General features: G+C 40.0%; 1 protein-coding gene and 2 long non-coding RNA genes across 11 annotated transcripts in view; 1 reads left to right on the top strand and 2 right to left on the bottom strand.

The window, feature by feature from the left end:
* sox6 (SRY-box transcription factor 6) overlaps nt 1-12610 on the top strand; it is a 116620-nt gene extending 104010 nt beyond the window's left edge. For all 8 annotated transcript variants that reach the window (XM_077712963.1, XM_077712970.1, XM_077712968.1 and 5 more), the window contains 3 exons: nt 5760-5933; nt 6703-6919; nt 7632-12610. In XM_077712963.1, the coding sequence (XP_077569089.1) occupies nt 5760-5933; nt 6703-6919; nt 7632-7938 (698 nt within the window). In that variant the 3' untranslated portion in view covers nt 7939-12610. The remainder of the gene's footprint in view (nt 1-5759; nt 5934-6702; nt 6920-7631) is intronic.
* Nucleotides 11316-13357, bottom strand: LOC144194122 (uncharacterized). The gene is made up of 3 exons (XR_013325838.1): nt 13278-13357; nt 13089-13166; nt 11316-13025 (listed from the first exon to the last, which is right to left on the bottom strand). It is a non-coding gene; the product is annotated as an uncharacterized LOC144194122 (long non-coding RNA).
* Nucleotides 13358-13610: 253 nt separating this feature from the next.
* LOC144194817 (uncharacterized) overlaps nt 13611-14444 on the bottom strand; it is a 67485-nt gene continuing 66651 nt past the window's right edge. For both annotated transcript variants that reach the window (XR_013325985.1, XR_013325986.1), the window contains 3 exons: nt 13892-13969; nt 13750-13827; nt 13611-13686 (listed from right to left, as the gene is read on the bottom strand). This is a non-coding gene — a long non-coding RNA (uncharacterized LOC144194817). The remainder of the gene's footprint in view (nt 13687-13749; nt 13828-13891; nt 13970-14444) is intronic.

Here is a 14444-nt window from a genome sequence, read left to right as displayed (position 1 = left end):
CACAGTTGTTATCATTTAATTTGATATCAATGATCACTGAGCTCATTGTCATCATGAGTCCAATTTCATATCTAAATACACCGCTGATTTTGACCCACATGCACACAAGAGAAGGAAGTCATCTGAACAACTTATTCGTGGACAGATATACTTCCTCTCGCAGTGGGGGTCCTCTCTCCAGAGCAATGCTGGAGTCAGGTAGCGCTGAAAAGGAGCACACCAGGGCAGACTTGCCCTTTTAATTCCTTCACGGGGCCAAGGGAAAGGCTCACACCCGACGCCTCCCGTCAGCGTTCCCACTGGGCGATGGATTATGGGAGCAAGCCGGGGTCAAAGGAGACAAGAGGTCCCGTTCCCAGAGGGAGAGATGGCTGGGAGCCGGGCTAGCGGGGATAACTCAAAATACACCCATCAACTTTTGCTCTTTTACATTGTGAATAATGTGCAAGAGCAAAACACGCTCTTGATTGATGGGGGGCAGGATTTTATGATGTGAACCGCAAAGTGTTAACTCTACTCGCAGCATTTTTACTCTTAAAACCCTTGTAAAGATCTACAGGGAGTCAATCCTTCCTTGGCATGATGTTCTCCATATATTCAAGCATCTAGCTAAATCCAGTTGTGTGTGCTCTTTAATTATTGACAAAGCTATGATTAAGTTATTTTCTGGCCAAAAGTCATCCAGATGTGAGGGGAAAAGAGGGTGAAAGTTTTTCGCCGTTGTTTCACCAAAACACGTACAGAAGAGGGGATTTATCGACAGCATACTTGTTCCTCAGTAGTGGACTTTCATGAGAAGGAAAATTACATGGTGTACCTCCCAGTCATCGCATAGGGTGTGAAAGCCCCTTAGTGTGATGCAGGTTTCTCTCCAGAAGCGAGCGGCCGCACTGAGCGGTCTCTGTGTGCAGGCGCGGCTCTGTCATCGCAACGCTTCACAGAAGGCTTTAAGTTGCTTAAGTTAATATTTGCAAAGGACGGAGCAGCGGCACAGACTGGAAAGTGGCGGCCCACCAATGGAAAAGGGAGAGGATTCCCTCCGTTTGACAAAGCCGCCAGCCAAATGCGTGGTCTTGCCACACTTAAACTTACTCTGATAAAAACATTAGGCCTCCGAAGCTATATTGTCGTGCTGGCACGTGCCGGTACTGAGACTCAAGAGGCAACCGAGATTGAGAAGATTGTTGTAAACACCACGGAATAAGAAGAAAAGAATGAGATTGCGTTACTGTTGAGGATGATTGGTGTTTTCTTTCTGTATCTTGGAGTGCTTCCAAATGTAATTGTTTGAAAAGCATTTGTTATTGTTTTTCTTTTACTCGATGAGGCCGTGGGACTTGGGCTTGTGTTTTATTGCGCAGGAAAGCTGAGTCAGCATGAGCATGCTAATCATTTTTCACAGCAGAAGTGGTCCAGTTGGTCTAGGCAAACAAAGAGAAAGGATTCATTCTTAGTTCATCGTGTCTGGAAACCATTGTGGCAGTGTATTCGGAACAAGTAAAAATGAACAATTATTTCAATCTGCCCAAACAAAAACAGATATAGTTGTACTTATCATTTTAATTTGTTCCAAGCGCATTGCTCATGTTATTTGTAAACCACTGATGTCAGGCAGAACTCCTGCGACCCCTAAACCACGATTTTTCATGAATCCCGCCCAAACACCATGTTTGTTGTGCCATGAATATCACTCATGAAAGCAAGTCAAGTTTATTGTCCCCTTAAATCATCAAACCGGAGTTGGACATTTATAGGTCAGAGTAGTACCATTGTAGTTAAGACATTTTATCACATGTCAAGACTGATTATTGACTCTCAGTGATTGTTTTATCACCAAGTTGGATGTTGTCAAAGATTAGAAACTTGCAAATAAGACAATGCATCTGTGAGGAGAAAAGAACAAATGACATGTCGAGGCACATTGGCGCATGTGATTTTTCACGTGTTGGGAGGGTGCTCACACAGGCATGCACACATTTTAAATGGAAAAAGAATAAAAGGAGGGGAATTGACATGTTAAATAGGGCTTAGTTCTGTCGTAATTTGTGTCATTTTAATTAGCGTGCCTTGAGCTCCTGCTGGTGCAACCCGCACCCCAAATATCATGTCCTATTTTCCCACACAATTAATCCAACATGATCTGGCTCTAAGGGAGAGGCTTCATTGTCGCTGATAAACGCCTCAAGTCAGAGGGCTTGCAGCCATCCCAACAGCCAATTCTATTTGTCAGGACCTCCGGGTTGCCAGACCTCTGAGCTATACGACATGCAACATGTTAAAGTGCAGTCGAATCCCCACACTGTCTCCCCGGCACAATCGTTTGAAGAGAAGTTGGCTTCTGTCTTATCCTCGCCCTGCAACTGAATGCAAAGGCAGCCTTTTTCCTTTCAGCTAGGGTGTGTACCCAAATGCAGCCGTTGTAGGGCGGACCGGAGCGAGGCTACCTTCTGGCTGAGTCCTTGCTCAAGTCTCAGCCTGTAGTCGTGGGCGCTATTTTGTTCACTTTTTATCCCACCCTCCGTCTTCACCTCCTCGTAAACATGAAGCCATTTTCCCTGACTGTAATTCATGGTGTTCATCTGCACCGTTTACAGGAGAGACAAATTAAAAAAGGAACTGTAATATCCCTCTGTCGCACGTGAGCCACGGGCCTCATGAATCACAATAAATTCTATTAAGCAGACTTCCCTCTTTGTAACACCCCCCCCTAACAAAAACGTTAAAGTATTACCCGGGCTGTCACTGCTAAAACATCTGTGTTTATTTACACCGTCACACATCCGCCTAACTGATTCCCAACTGTCCTGCCAGTCGGAGACAAACTGTGTATTCGGCTAATCGGCAAAACGGTGGAGCCGTGTCATGACCTTCAAGCGGAACGATCGAAACAATATTGCGGCAAATTGCTTATTGGGGATTGAAGGGATTTGACGAGGCAGGCCACTAATGTGTAGGTTGTCTCTGGTAGACATATATTACCTGACTGAATGGGAGGTGCCTTGTTCATGGAAGCAGGAAGCTCCTGTTTTTAAACAGCCGTTCTTCAATTTTACAATCTTTCTGCATTTGTAAATGGTGTGTAAATGACTAAGAGTGAGCTTAATACAATTTATTTTCCTTACAAAGAGTTGTTTTTGCTTATTTATCTGTCAGGCTATTTTTGGGCGAATATTAAACACGTTTTAAAAATGTGTTATCTTGGTGAATACAAAATGAATGCAAAATATAACATTTAGACAGGGATGTGCATTTTTTTATATTTATATAGAGTGGATAAGAATTAATTTGCATTTTAAAAAGCAATTTCATTAGAAAATATTTTTTAAATGCTGATAAATCAGCAGCTTAAACCCAGGAAGTCTAATCATCAAATGTAATGTGTCCAAAAGACATGGACAGCAGACAGCATTATTAATAGACTGTTGCACAACTTTATTTGACCATAAAAGCCACCTGTATTTGCATGACAGTGAACAGAGTTTATGCATGGAAAATGAAGAAGGAAAAAAGCCCAATGTGGCTGCTCTCCAGTGGAGCAAATCACGTGGCTGCTTTGCCGGTTAACTACGGATGTGGCACAAGCTGATGGAAGGCGGTTGTTTTGTCCCTCCCTATAAGCAGCTCACCTCTGCCCGTCTGCATGCACACCAGTATATAAATTGCTGAATCAGTGTCAGTGATAGAGTAATGGGCCGAGAGGCATCGTAAATTACGGCGAGCGCTCCCCGGGCGCAGACACTGGCTGTCTTGTCTGAGTGAGCGCTGCGCTCCTGAGCTAATGAATACCTTCATCTGGCCCCGGCAGTCAGCAGATTGGCCCGCGTTGATGGATACTGTCAGGCCTCCGCCACTCCACATTTCATTGCACAATAAACATGCTTGTCAAAAGCAAACAAAGTGAAATCAATTCATCCTGTACAGTGAGGCCATGCTAAATGAAATTAACCAAGTGTGGGCTCCGCTGACAGTGGCACTAGTGTATGATTTCCGCCTGCAGTCTTCCAGACACGCTAAAGACGGATGAAACGTAACACTTGAATTTTCTGCTATGCTATTTTTGTACCACTGGCCCTGTGTAGTATATATCTTTGGGCGCATGTACAGCATCCAATGCAACAAAGTAGGATCAGGAGCGAGTCGTGAAAAATTGAAAATAAAAATAACATTAGATGGTAATGGGCAATTTCCACCCAGTTGGTGGCATTACTCGTCAAAATCAACTCAAATATTTGCACTGTGAGCTAATGGTGACTGGAGCCCGCCTTTTGCTAAAAGTCTACTAGGATATGCTCCAGCACCCCAACACCCTAAAACTGGATTGACGGTACTAAAAATGGATTTTGATGATGTTTCATTGAACTGAAAGAAAGAATGAGAGAAATAATGGGTTCGTTTGTAAGGATAAAATAAGTAAAAATATTGCCAAAAGATGGCTTGACTTGCTGGGTGGATTTAAATAGAATATGCCTTTTACATTTAATTACATTAATGACATCAATTTAGTTACATTAAATAGATAGTAAGTATAAGCTATTGCGTCAATCACAAAATATATTTTTCTTAACTGTTAAAAAGCTAAAATATCCGTTCGACTGTGAGAATAACGTAAAAATAAACATTAGCAAAGCGGCGGCATTCCGAGTTATCGGGAAAGCGCGAGAATGAACAAATGTTAACGCGCGTCCCCGTTACTCATTAAGAATTAGATTTTGTTTATCATTTGAAATCATAATAGAAATCAAAGGCCAGGTAATGTGTGCCAGGCTGCTGGTTGCAATGGTCTAATGAGAAGGCTTCACATGTGGATGATGAAATATGTATGAGTCATCCCAAGCTTTCTTTTGCAGACTTGAGATCATTAAAGATGTATCGTAGCATATGGAAGACTTTTTTTGTCTTATTTTTTTTCCCCAGCCTTGTTTATCAACATGTTTTTGTTTGTTGAAATATTCATCGTGCTTTTATTTAATTCTTTCACATCTTACTTATAAAAGGAAGCAAATGTGCATGCAAACAGAAATCATTATCAGTTTGATGTACAGTTTAATACAGAAGGAAACTCTGCTCTATCTCTCTCTCTGAGAGTGAATGCCCTGATTGAGAAAGCAATCATCTCATCACTAATGTGTGAAGAACACTTTCTTTTCCAAAAGTCTCAACTTCCCTTGCTTTGCTCTCATTTTCCCAAACTGCCTCAAGCTCTCGACAGCTTATTTGTTTTGGCACACATGCACATTTTATGGATACTGAGCTGAAATGTAAGTAAGTGATGAGTGAAGTTTCAGCCCAGGTTGGAAAATAATTTAAATAGTCATTGTAGTACTTACTATAATAACATTTATTATCAGTTTATTATTGTGTGTTGTTTTAACTATAAACAGAAAATCTTCCAGTGCAGGAGTTTGCAATAGCAAATATATCAATAATCGCAATTGGTAAAAATGTGCTTATCTGGGGTTATAGGCAGCAACTAAGTCACTCTTTCTGTGTTTAATTGGTTGTTTTTCAAAAACATCAAACTAATGGAGCACAATGGGGCCCAACATGCAAATGTCTAAAAACAATGCCTATAAAAACAATGCTTAGAACCATTCAAATGAATTTCCAAACTATTTTAGGTTTCTACAAAATAGAATCAATTGTTCTATTAATCACTTACACAGTCTAAGATTTTGTGTATCATTGCAAATATTCCTTTTCCAATCTTCAAGTCAATGGCACTGTTAACAAAGCAGTATTTTGTAACATTTGTTCACCAGGAGGTGCTGGATCAGCCGAGGCGAGAGTCTTCAGGGAGTCAAGAGGGAGGAACAGCACCGAACCGCACATTAAAAGGCCCATGAACGCGTTTATGGTGTGGGCCAAAGACGAGCGGCGCAAGATCCTTCAGGCCTTCCCGGACATGCATAATTCCAATATAAGCAAGATTTTAGGTAAGCCAATTGAGTTACTGCAAAATGGTACATGGAGAGTACATAGATGAAGTATACTCTACACATTGGCTTGTTGTTCCTTACTGTTTGACACCAGAGAATGTCTCTCTTCTCTCACTTAAGTGATAAAGCCAATGTGGAATGGTAAACTCATTTTTATGATTTTTGATCTGCAAATAAGGATGGTTTAAAAACAGTACACTGTGCGCTATGTGGTGAAACAATACATTCCAATAGTCAACCTACAGTTGGAAAACAAATGTCCCCATGGTCAAATGGTCTTTGACACAATTAAATTATTCATTCATAGAACACCAGACAGGGAATGATGTGAACAAGCAACTTATTAATATCAAAAAGTAAAAATATTCAATGTTCTTGCTATTTTTTGTGAAATATTTTATTCTTCTTTGCTCTCCATATTTAAATGTTTTTCTTATTTTAAAGTCTCAGTATGTTTTTGTGGCTCGATTTAAAAAAAATTGCATGGGAAGCATAACTATCCAAATATTTAGTTTTTATTAAAAAAAAAAATATATATATATATATATATATATATATATGTAAATGATAATGCGAAAGTGATTCATGTTCCATACAGGTGTGTCTCACTAAAAAAACTGTTATTAGTGTTGCTTGGCATAAAAATGATGTCCAAATGATGTAACCTTGTGGTTTCGACAAGTCCAAAATGTCAATTGGTTACGAAATGTCTTGATTTTCTTTTTCTCTTTGTTGTAAAACGCAAACTTATTCTTTCTTTGCACAGGCTCCCGATGGAAGTCGATGTCCAACCAGGACAAACAACCGTACTATGAAGAGCAGGCCCGCCTGAGTAAACTGCACTTAGAGAAGTACCCCAACTACAAGTACAAGCCACGGCCTAAGAGAACTTGCATCATCGATGGCAAGAAGCTGCGCATTGGAGAATACAAGCAGATGATGCGCTCACGGCGGCAAGAAATGAGGCAGTTCTTCACTGTCGGGTAATTCATATTTTTATTTTATAATCTAATTTAGTGATCAAAAAAAGGAAAACCCCTTGTTGGGAAATAATTAACACAAGTGTGCTTACTAATATTTTGAGCTTCTTTTGCTCAAAATGTCATTAACGGTGGACAGAAAACACCCACCAGAGTTCTGGAATGACTCATAAGGCAACAATTGCTGTTTATGATTTAACAGCCTTTCCCACAAGAACGTGTTGACTTAACCTTACTACACGTGTGTCAATCAATAGCATCGGTTTAATTATTTTCGACAATAGCAGCCTGCAAATGGGGCATGAAGTGCAGCGCTTATTATAGGATTGAGGCCGTAAGTACAGACTTAGAGAAGCCCACGGGCGACTGGCACTTTGAATTTAGTGTGAGTGGCGTGTAGCAGCGCTCTTCTCCAGGTGTTCTCATGTCAATCACACTTATGTGGCCTGCCCATCAGTTGAGTGTAACAGAGGATGAGTCAGTATCCCCATTAAATTATTTTTCAGACTGCTAATTTTCACCCAAAAAGATTTTTTTTAATCCTAGGCAAGTGTGAGCCAAAGATTGACCCAAACCTGAAGACATTTTTAGTTTCCAAAATTTCAAGCAATGAAAATGGAGTGCACACCCCCAAAAATACAAACTGCACAGTCAGGAAAAGACATGAATTTATTGAGTTTTTACACAAAATATAATGTCCCCTTTTTATATCCAGGCAACCACCACAGATTCCCATCACCACAAGCGCCAGTATGGTCTACCCTGGAGCCATTGCCATGGCAACGACGACGCCGTCACCCCAAATGACGTCAGAGTGCTCAAGCGCTTCAGCGAGTCCCGAGCCGACAATCCCCGTCATCCAGAGCACTTTCAACATGAAGTTGGAGGCCAACAACCTGGCCAACAATAGCGAGACGGTCAATGGCGAGGACGACATGGACATGTACGAAGACTTTGAGGACGAGCCCAAATCAGACTACAGTAGTGAAAACGATACACAAGAGCCAGTCAGCGCCAACTAACGGACGTCCACAAGTGTTATGACAGCACCACCGTGATTTGACAGTATTCAAGAGGAAGTAGAAAAGAGGATGCGAGGTGGAATGTGGCATCCGTAAATCAACAAAAAGCTATTTGGTCTTAAGCGTTTCTTCATGTGTGTGCGCGCTACATTTTTCTCATGTCATTGTGATCAAAGATACCTAAAAAAAAACGGCTGTGACCTAGAACATACTACGGGACTTGGAATCAAACATTTGATCGTACGTACAGTTATTGACCTTATTTCCGAACCATTTTGGGACATGACGTGAGTGTCTCGCTCAGGTATTGTGTACCAGCCAACAGCTTGTGAATGTGTCTAATCAACATGGCGTCATTACCAGTGCAAAAGGTCACATGATTTCAACAGGCATCAGTATCCATAAAATGGATGCCCTTCAACCCATGAGTTAGGGCTTCAGTGACAAACAAGTAACACCAGTTAAGAGAGAAGTAAAATTATTTAACAAATAATCCGAATGAATTATCTGTACAAATCAAGAAGTGCTCCCTGTAATCATGAACCCGATCTACTCAAGACAAAGCGATACCACGTCGCCACTCGCTCTTTCCTAATTCTACTAGCCATTCCCAGTCAGCAATGTTTTAATCTGAGTGATTGTAATCAGGCCAGAATGCTCCAGGGCCAACAGGCCGCCAATCCAACAGATTGGAAGAGCAACGAAAGGCAGCTTTGGAGGCATTACAATCTCAAATTGTGTAGCGACACAACATTCTCTTAAACGCTTTAGCCCCATTTAGCGGGCAAGTTTAAAGTCTTAGCTCCTAAACTTTTTTTTTTTAATTATGTTTCAACATTGTAAATCTTAAACGGACACTAAGAAGTCTTAAAGCAGAGCACAGTCATTGGGTCGATGCTATGGCTTTGATTACTGGCGCAGTCTTAAGACGTGCGGACATTTGTACAATGGACAACCTAAAAAAATGAGTCAAGTGCACTTATCCTTATTGTGTCCCCTTCTTAAAGTACACAAGACAGTTGTCAACCAGAGTGATGTATTGTCTCCCCCATGGGTGTCCAAACATATTTTGTTTCAGAGGGGCTACATTCGGAAACAGGAAAAATCCAAGTGCCAATGACATTCTTCACAATTTCAACTGAAATTTAGCAGAGATGTGAAAAATAACTACTCTATATTTGATAATATTAAAACTAGCTAGACAATAGAACACAAATGAGAATACATAAATTTCATTCACAGGGAAAAAGTCGATTTTTTTCTTATTTTTTAGCAATTTGCAGTAGAACAAGTGTTGTGCTTTTTTAAAATGCAAAACGTCTAGATTTCTTCCTGAAACAACAAATCTCTCACGAAAATGGTGCATCGCTACAGTCAGCTGGCAGTTCTAGATCAGTAAAAAAGTGTCAGGGCCTTCCTCCTGCTGAAAACCGTGCAACTCTATTGGAATTTCTATTTTAGAAAAACAAAATCAATATATGAATTTCGTATTCTGTTACACTGTTTGGACACCCCTGGCATTCGCTGACAAGAGACTTCCTTGGCCAGATGAAGCTCTCGAGCAGTCAAAACCTCCCTTTTCGACTCAGATCCTCTTTATAGGGCACAAGGTTTAAGTGGCTCCCCCCCACCCCTGTTCCCAACGCCCTGCCCTGACCCCTGCCCGAAGTAACCCGAGTCCACAGGGGGCACCATCTGGCCCGGAGAAAACACACGAGGCCAACAATAGAAGCGAAGGTGTGCGTCCTTCCATCAAAGTGCTGGACGTGAGGCCTCCACGGGGCAAGCGCCACGGCCCCGTCATTGGGCGCTGGCGAGCAGATGGAACAAGTACATCAAGCTGTGGGGGATTATTAAAATGACTGACGACTGGGTATCATGTGAAATGCACCATTATTAATGCATGACTTCATTTATTCTCCCCACTTGCCCTTGAATCTGTTCATTTTTGGATCCCATCGGCCGATCGCTGGATCCCCCCATATTGGTGTCACTTCATCCCGCTTAGGACACAGCCGTCTTGTGTCTTCATTATTATTTATTGTCCTTCTGTTCTGAATTTAAGCTACAAGACAATTTACCGAGTGTCTCAACCTGACAACTTATTGTGTTCCTCCTGTCTGCTGGTGGTTGGACTGATTTGTATGTGATTGTAAATATCGTCGATATGACCATGCCTAGCACATTCAGTGGGGGCTAACTACAAAGGACTGACACTTGACCCCTCCTCACGTGGCAAAAAGACAAGGAAGAAAAAAAAAAGAAAAAGAAAAAAAACATTAAGACGAACTCATAAAAGAGACGCTGTTTCACAAGTGTTTAAAGCACTGGATATAAATTGTATTTTTGATCAATTCTGATTAATGTGAATCTGTTTGAAGAAGAAGAAAAAAAAACACCATGAATTATCTAAAGTCCCCGGATGGGCTCAAGTGGGTTTGCTCTCATAGATGCCAGATTTTAGTCCTTTTTTGTTTGTTTTTAAGGTTTATTTCATTTATTTATGCAAATACACGTGTGATGAATGAACACTTTTGGGGAGGAATTTCAAATTTGACAGCAGGCTTCCTTTAGCCAGAAAACACCGATGTTGTGTACGAATCTACTAACTTGTTGTATTTATTACCAGCTACCAGAATTGTCACACTAACCACAAAAAAAGGACAATCACAGAACCAGAATAAGAACGTAACATCCTGATGAATTGGAAGTGTGCAAATTCACCATGTCATTATAGATCTTAATTGTACATATATACTGGGGGGAACTATTTTTATTTGACGATTTTTTGGCAAGTACAAGTTGTGTCTGTGGCTATTCTATTTGAATTTCTTATCCCCTATGTGATTACACCGTTGGGAAAAAAATGTATCTCGGTAAAATGCAGGATAATGATCATGAATTGTGATAATCATCCCTGGAATAATCAAATCTTTCAATCGAAATATGTTACAGTGATGCCTTGAGATGGGACTTAGAGTTAAGTTGAACCATAAAAATTTCCTTTTTTTTCCGAAAACCTAAAACCTAGACATGGTACTGAAAAAATATTTTCACTACCTATAAGATGGCTAATAGATGGAAAGAAAATTGGGTTCACTACAATCATACTGGGCTCATACCTTTTTAAAAAGAAATAATTTCAAAAGCTAAAAGCAAATATACAAAAAAAAATCCAGGCCAATGACAGTTTGGACGTCAAAAAAAAAAAAAAAAAAAATCTAGGCAGCACTGTATCACTCTTCCAGTAGATTAAAAATACTAATAATTCATTTCAACATGAAGCACTTGATGTTAACACATTGATTCTAATCATATTACCAGCAAACAGCACTAAAACAAAAACAGTCATGCATTTATATCGCGAACAAGTGTGATTGTTTTCAACACGCCATTTTCTTTCTTTCAAAAATTGGGATTGTGCATATATTTATTAGTGGCAAAATGCTGTTCTCTCCTTGCCAACTTTCTTGTATTTTCAATATGTTCTCTTAATTCTCCATGCAGATGGTTTGAATGAACAGCTACGGACAAAAAGCGCATATGCTGGTTCAATCTTTTTACTGTAATTTGATTTTTTTAATTATTATTATTTCTTTTTCAGAGCAAGGAATATGGTGGGAATGTTGTGTGTGTTAATTTAATCAGCACAATTCACTGACATGCTGGACTGACGTGCTAGCTGCTGTTCAAAAGGGCAACATAATATTTGGTGTTGTTCTAAAGAGGTACTTGTTGCTTTCTAGTTGTTTCTCAAGCAACATTGAGTCAGGCTCTTCCATCAACTGGGCCTTGATTTTTATAATTTTTTTTAGTTTGTTTTTTTCATGGCTGGCAATCTGCGTAAATATATAAATATACGTTTTCTCCCTCCTGGCAGGTACCTACAGTAGGCAAATGGAAAGTATGTATTGTTTGGGTGTTTTAGAGAGAAAACAAATTACTTAGTGTCTGTTGCTGCTTTAAAAAAATACTTTATGTCTGAATATGTAAATAGTTTATCATAATATCTTGTACAGTCCAATGTAAAGTTTTTAATTCAACTTAATAATGTTGCCATCATTGTGTTCACATTCTTTATACATGACAAAAGATTATTTGCTAGGTGATATTGCTAAAAGAACAAAATGTTTGTTTCCTATGTTTATTTGGCTTCTTAGTGTCCACCCAGCAGCTCTTTGGTTTCCATGTGCAGTATTGACGTGTGCCAGACTTAACGCATTGGATGACTTTGACGGGGAAAGACGTCCAATCTATTTTGACTGTCAATGTCGTTGAATCATTTAAAAATGTATGCGCGTGAGTGCGTGTGTGCAATCTCCCTGGCTTTTTTAGTATTACTTACAGAAGGTCAAAACCAAGAAATCAATGCATAAATGATATATTTAGGTGGAAATGTGCATACTGTGTAAAAATAAAGAACTAAATGATCCCGGCAAGAATCAGTTCAGACATTTGATGGTGTACTAGCATTTCTCTGTGTCAGTCCATTGTAACAATATGACAGGAGGCTGACTAGCAGCCTGTTTACTGCGCTCATTTACCTCAAAAAGTTCCTCCATTTGTGTAAAAGAGAACAAAATTGTGTTGCAGAGAGCTACTCACATCACTCCATCTTTTGTACTGCTGTTGACACTTACACATTAAAGAGGCATTTTGTTTAAGCACTGGACTTCCTTAATGTCTTCTTTTCTAACACGTTTTGTTTAGCATTTATTTTTATTAGTTTAAATATGTTGAGTCATGTTATGTCATTTTTCTAAAGAAAAAAACCTTACTATACTATGTGGGTTTTTTTAGGTGAAAGTACAATAAAGCACTAAGTATGGTCTGGGAGTAAAAAGAGACAAAACAACAAATACTGGTGCCTAAACTTGGAGAGTGGTGGCCCAGTGGGTAAGTCATCAGTTTCCCACTTCTTTGGTCTTGGGTTCAAATCCAAGTGTTTGCAAAACTTTTCCCAATATTATTCAGGTAAATGAATGAGATAAAAGTACAAGTACTACTGCTTTCTCTCACAGGGTGGTGGCCCAGTGGATGAGTCATCAGTCTCTCACCTCTGTGGTCCTGGGTTCAAATCCAAGTGCCTGTAAAGATTTTCCAAATATTGTTCAGGTAAATGAATGAGATAAGAGTATAAGTATTACTACCTTCTGTAACAGGGTGGTGGCCCAGTGGCTAAGTCATCAGTCTCCCACATCTGGGGTTGTTGGTTCAAATCCTAGTGCCTGCAAACATTTTCCAAATATTATTCAGTTAAAAGAATAAGTTAAAATGCCTAAGTGTTTTCCAAATATTATTCAGGTAAATGAATGAGATAAGAGTATACGTATTACTACTTTCTCTCACAGGGTGGTGGCCCAGTGGCTAAGTCATCAGTCTCCCACATCTGGGGTTGTTGGTTCAAATCCCAGTGCCTGCAAAGGTTTTTCCAAATATTGTTCAGGTAAATAAATGAGATAAGAGTATAAGTGTTACTAACTTCTCTCACAGGGTGGTGGCCCAGTGGCTAAGTCATCAGTCTCCCACATCTGGGGTTGTTGGTTCAAATCCCAGTGCCTGCAAACATTTTCCAAATATTATTCAGTTAAAAGAATAAGTTAAAATGCCTAAGTGTTTTCCAAATATTATTCAGGTAAATGAATGAGATAAGAGTATACGTATTACTACTTTCTCTCACAGGGTGGTGGCCCAGTGGCTAAGTCATCAGTCTCCCACATCTGGGGTTGTTGGTTCAAATCCCAGTGCCTGTAAAGATTTTCCAAATATTGTTCAGGTAAATGAATGAGATAAGAGTTTAAGTATTACTACCTTCTCTCACAGGGTGGTGGCCCAGTGGCTAAGTCATCAGTCTCCCACATCTGGGGTTGTTGGTTCAAATCCCAGTGCCTGCAAAGGTTTTTCCAAATATTGTTCAGGTAAATGAATGAGATAAGAGTATAAGTATTACTACCTTCTCTCACAGGGTGGTGGCCCAGTGGCTAAGTCATCAGTCTCCCACATCTGGGGTTGTTGGTTCAAATCCCAGTACCTGCAAAGACTTTCCCAATATTACTCAGTTAATAGAATAAGTTAAAATGCCTAAGTGTTTAAGTGTATAAGTATTCAGTAGTGGATGAAGCATTTTGTGTAAAAAATGACTAAGTGTTTCACCCCAATTCCTTGGATAAAACGTTTCAACACCTATGTATAAGTGGGGCACGAGTTGGTGTAGTGGGTTGCACACTCGCCTTCGGCCGGAGAGACGTTGGATCGATCCCCGGTGTCGGCGGTTCACTGACCAAGCAAGCGGTCGAGGGTCGGCCGAAGGCCGACCCGAGAACGCCTTGTGCACATACAGGTCCTTCAACTGTCTTCCGAACTGCCGAAGGCAGTTCGGAATTTAACCTTTTACTGAAAAGTATGACTAAGTGTTTAATATAAATTAAAAAGATTTTTCCGTTTTTTTCTTCTTCTTATTCCACTTCTTATTTTACTGACCTACATGGTGTAGTGATCAGCCAAAT

Source organism: Stigmatopora nigra, chromosome 3 (assembly GCF_051989575.1).
Source record: "Stigmatopora nigra isolate UIUO_SnigA chromosome 3, RoL_Snig_1.1, whole genome shotgun sequence".
Classification (NCBI taxonomy): Eukaryota; Metazoa; Chordata; class Actinopteri; order Syngnathiformes; family Syngnathidae; genus Stigmatopora; species Stigmatopora nigra.
The sequence above is the reverse complement of the archived record's forward strand: the minus strand, read 5'-3'. Positions and strand labels throughout refer to the sequence as shown.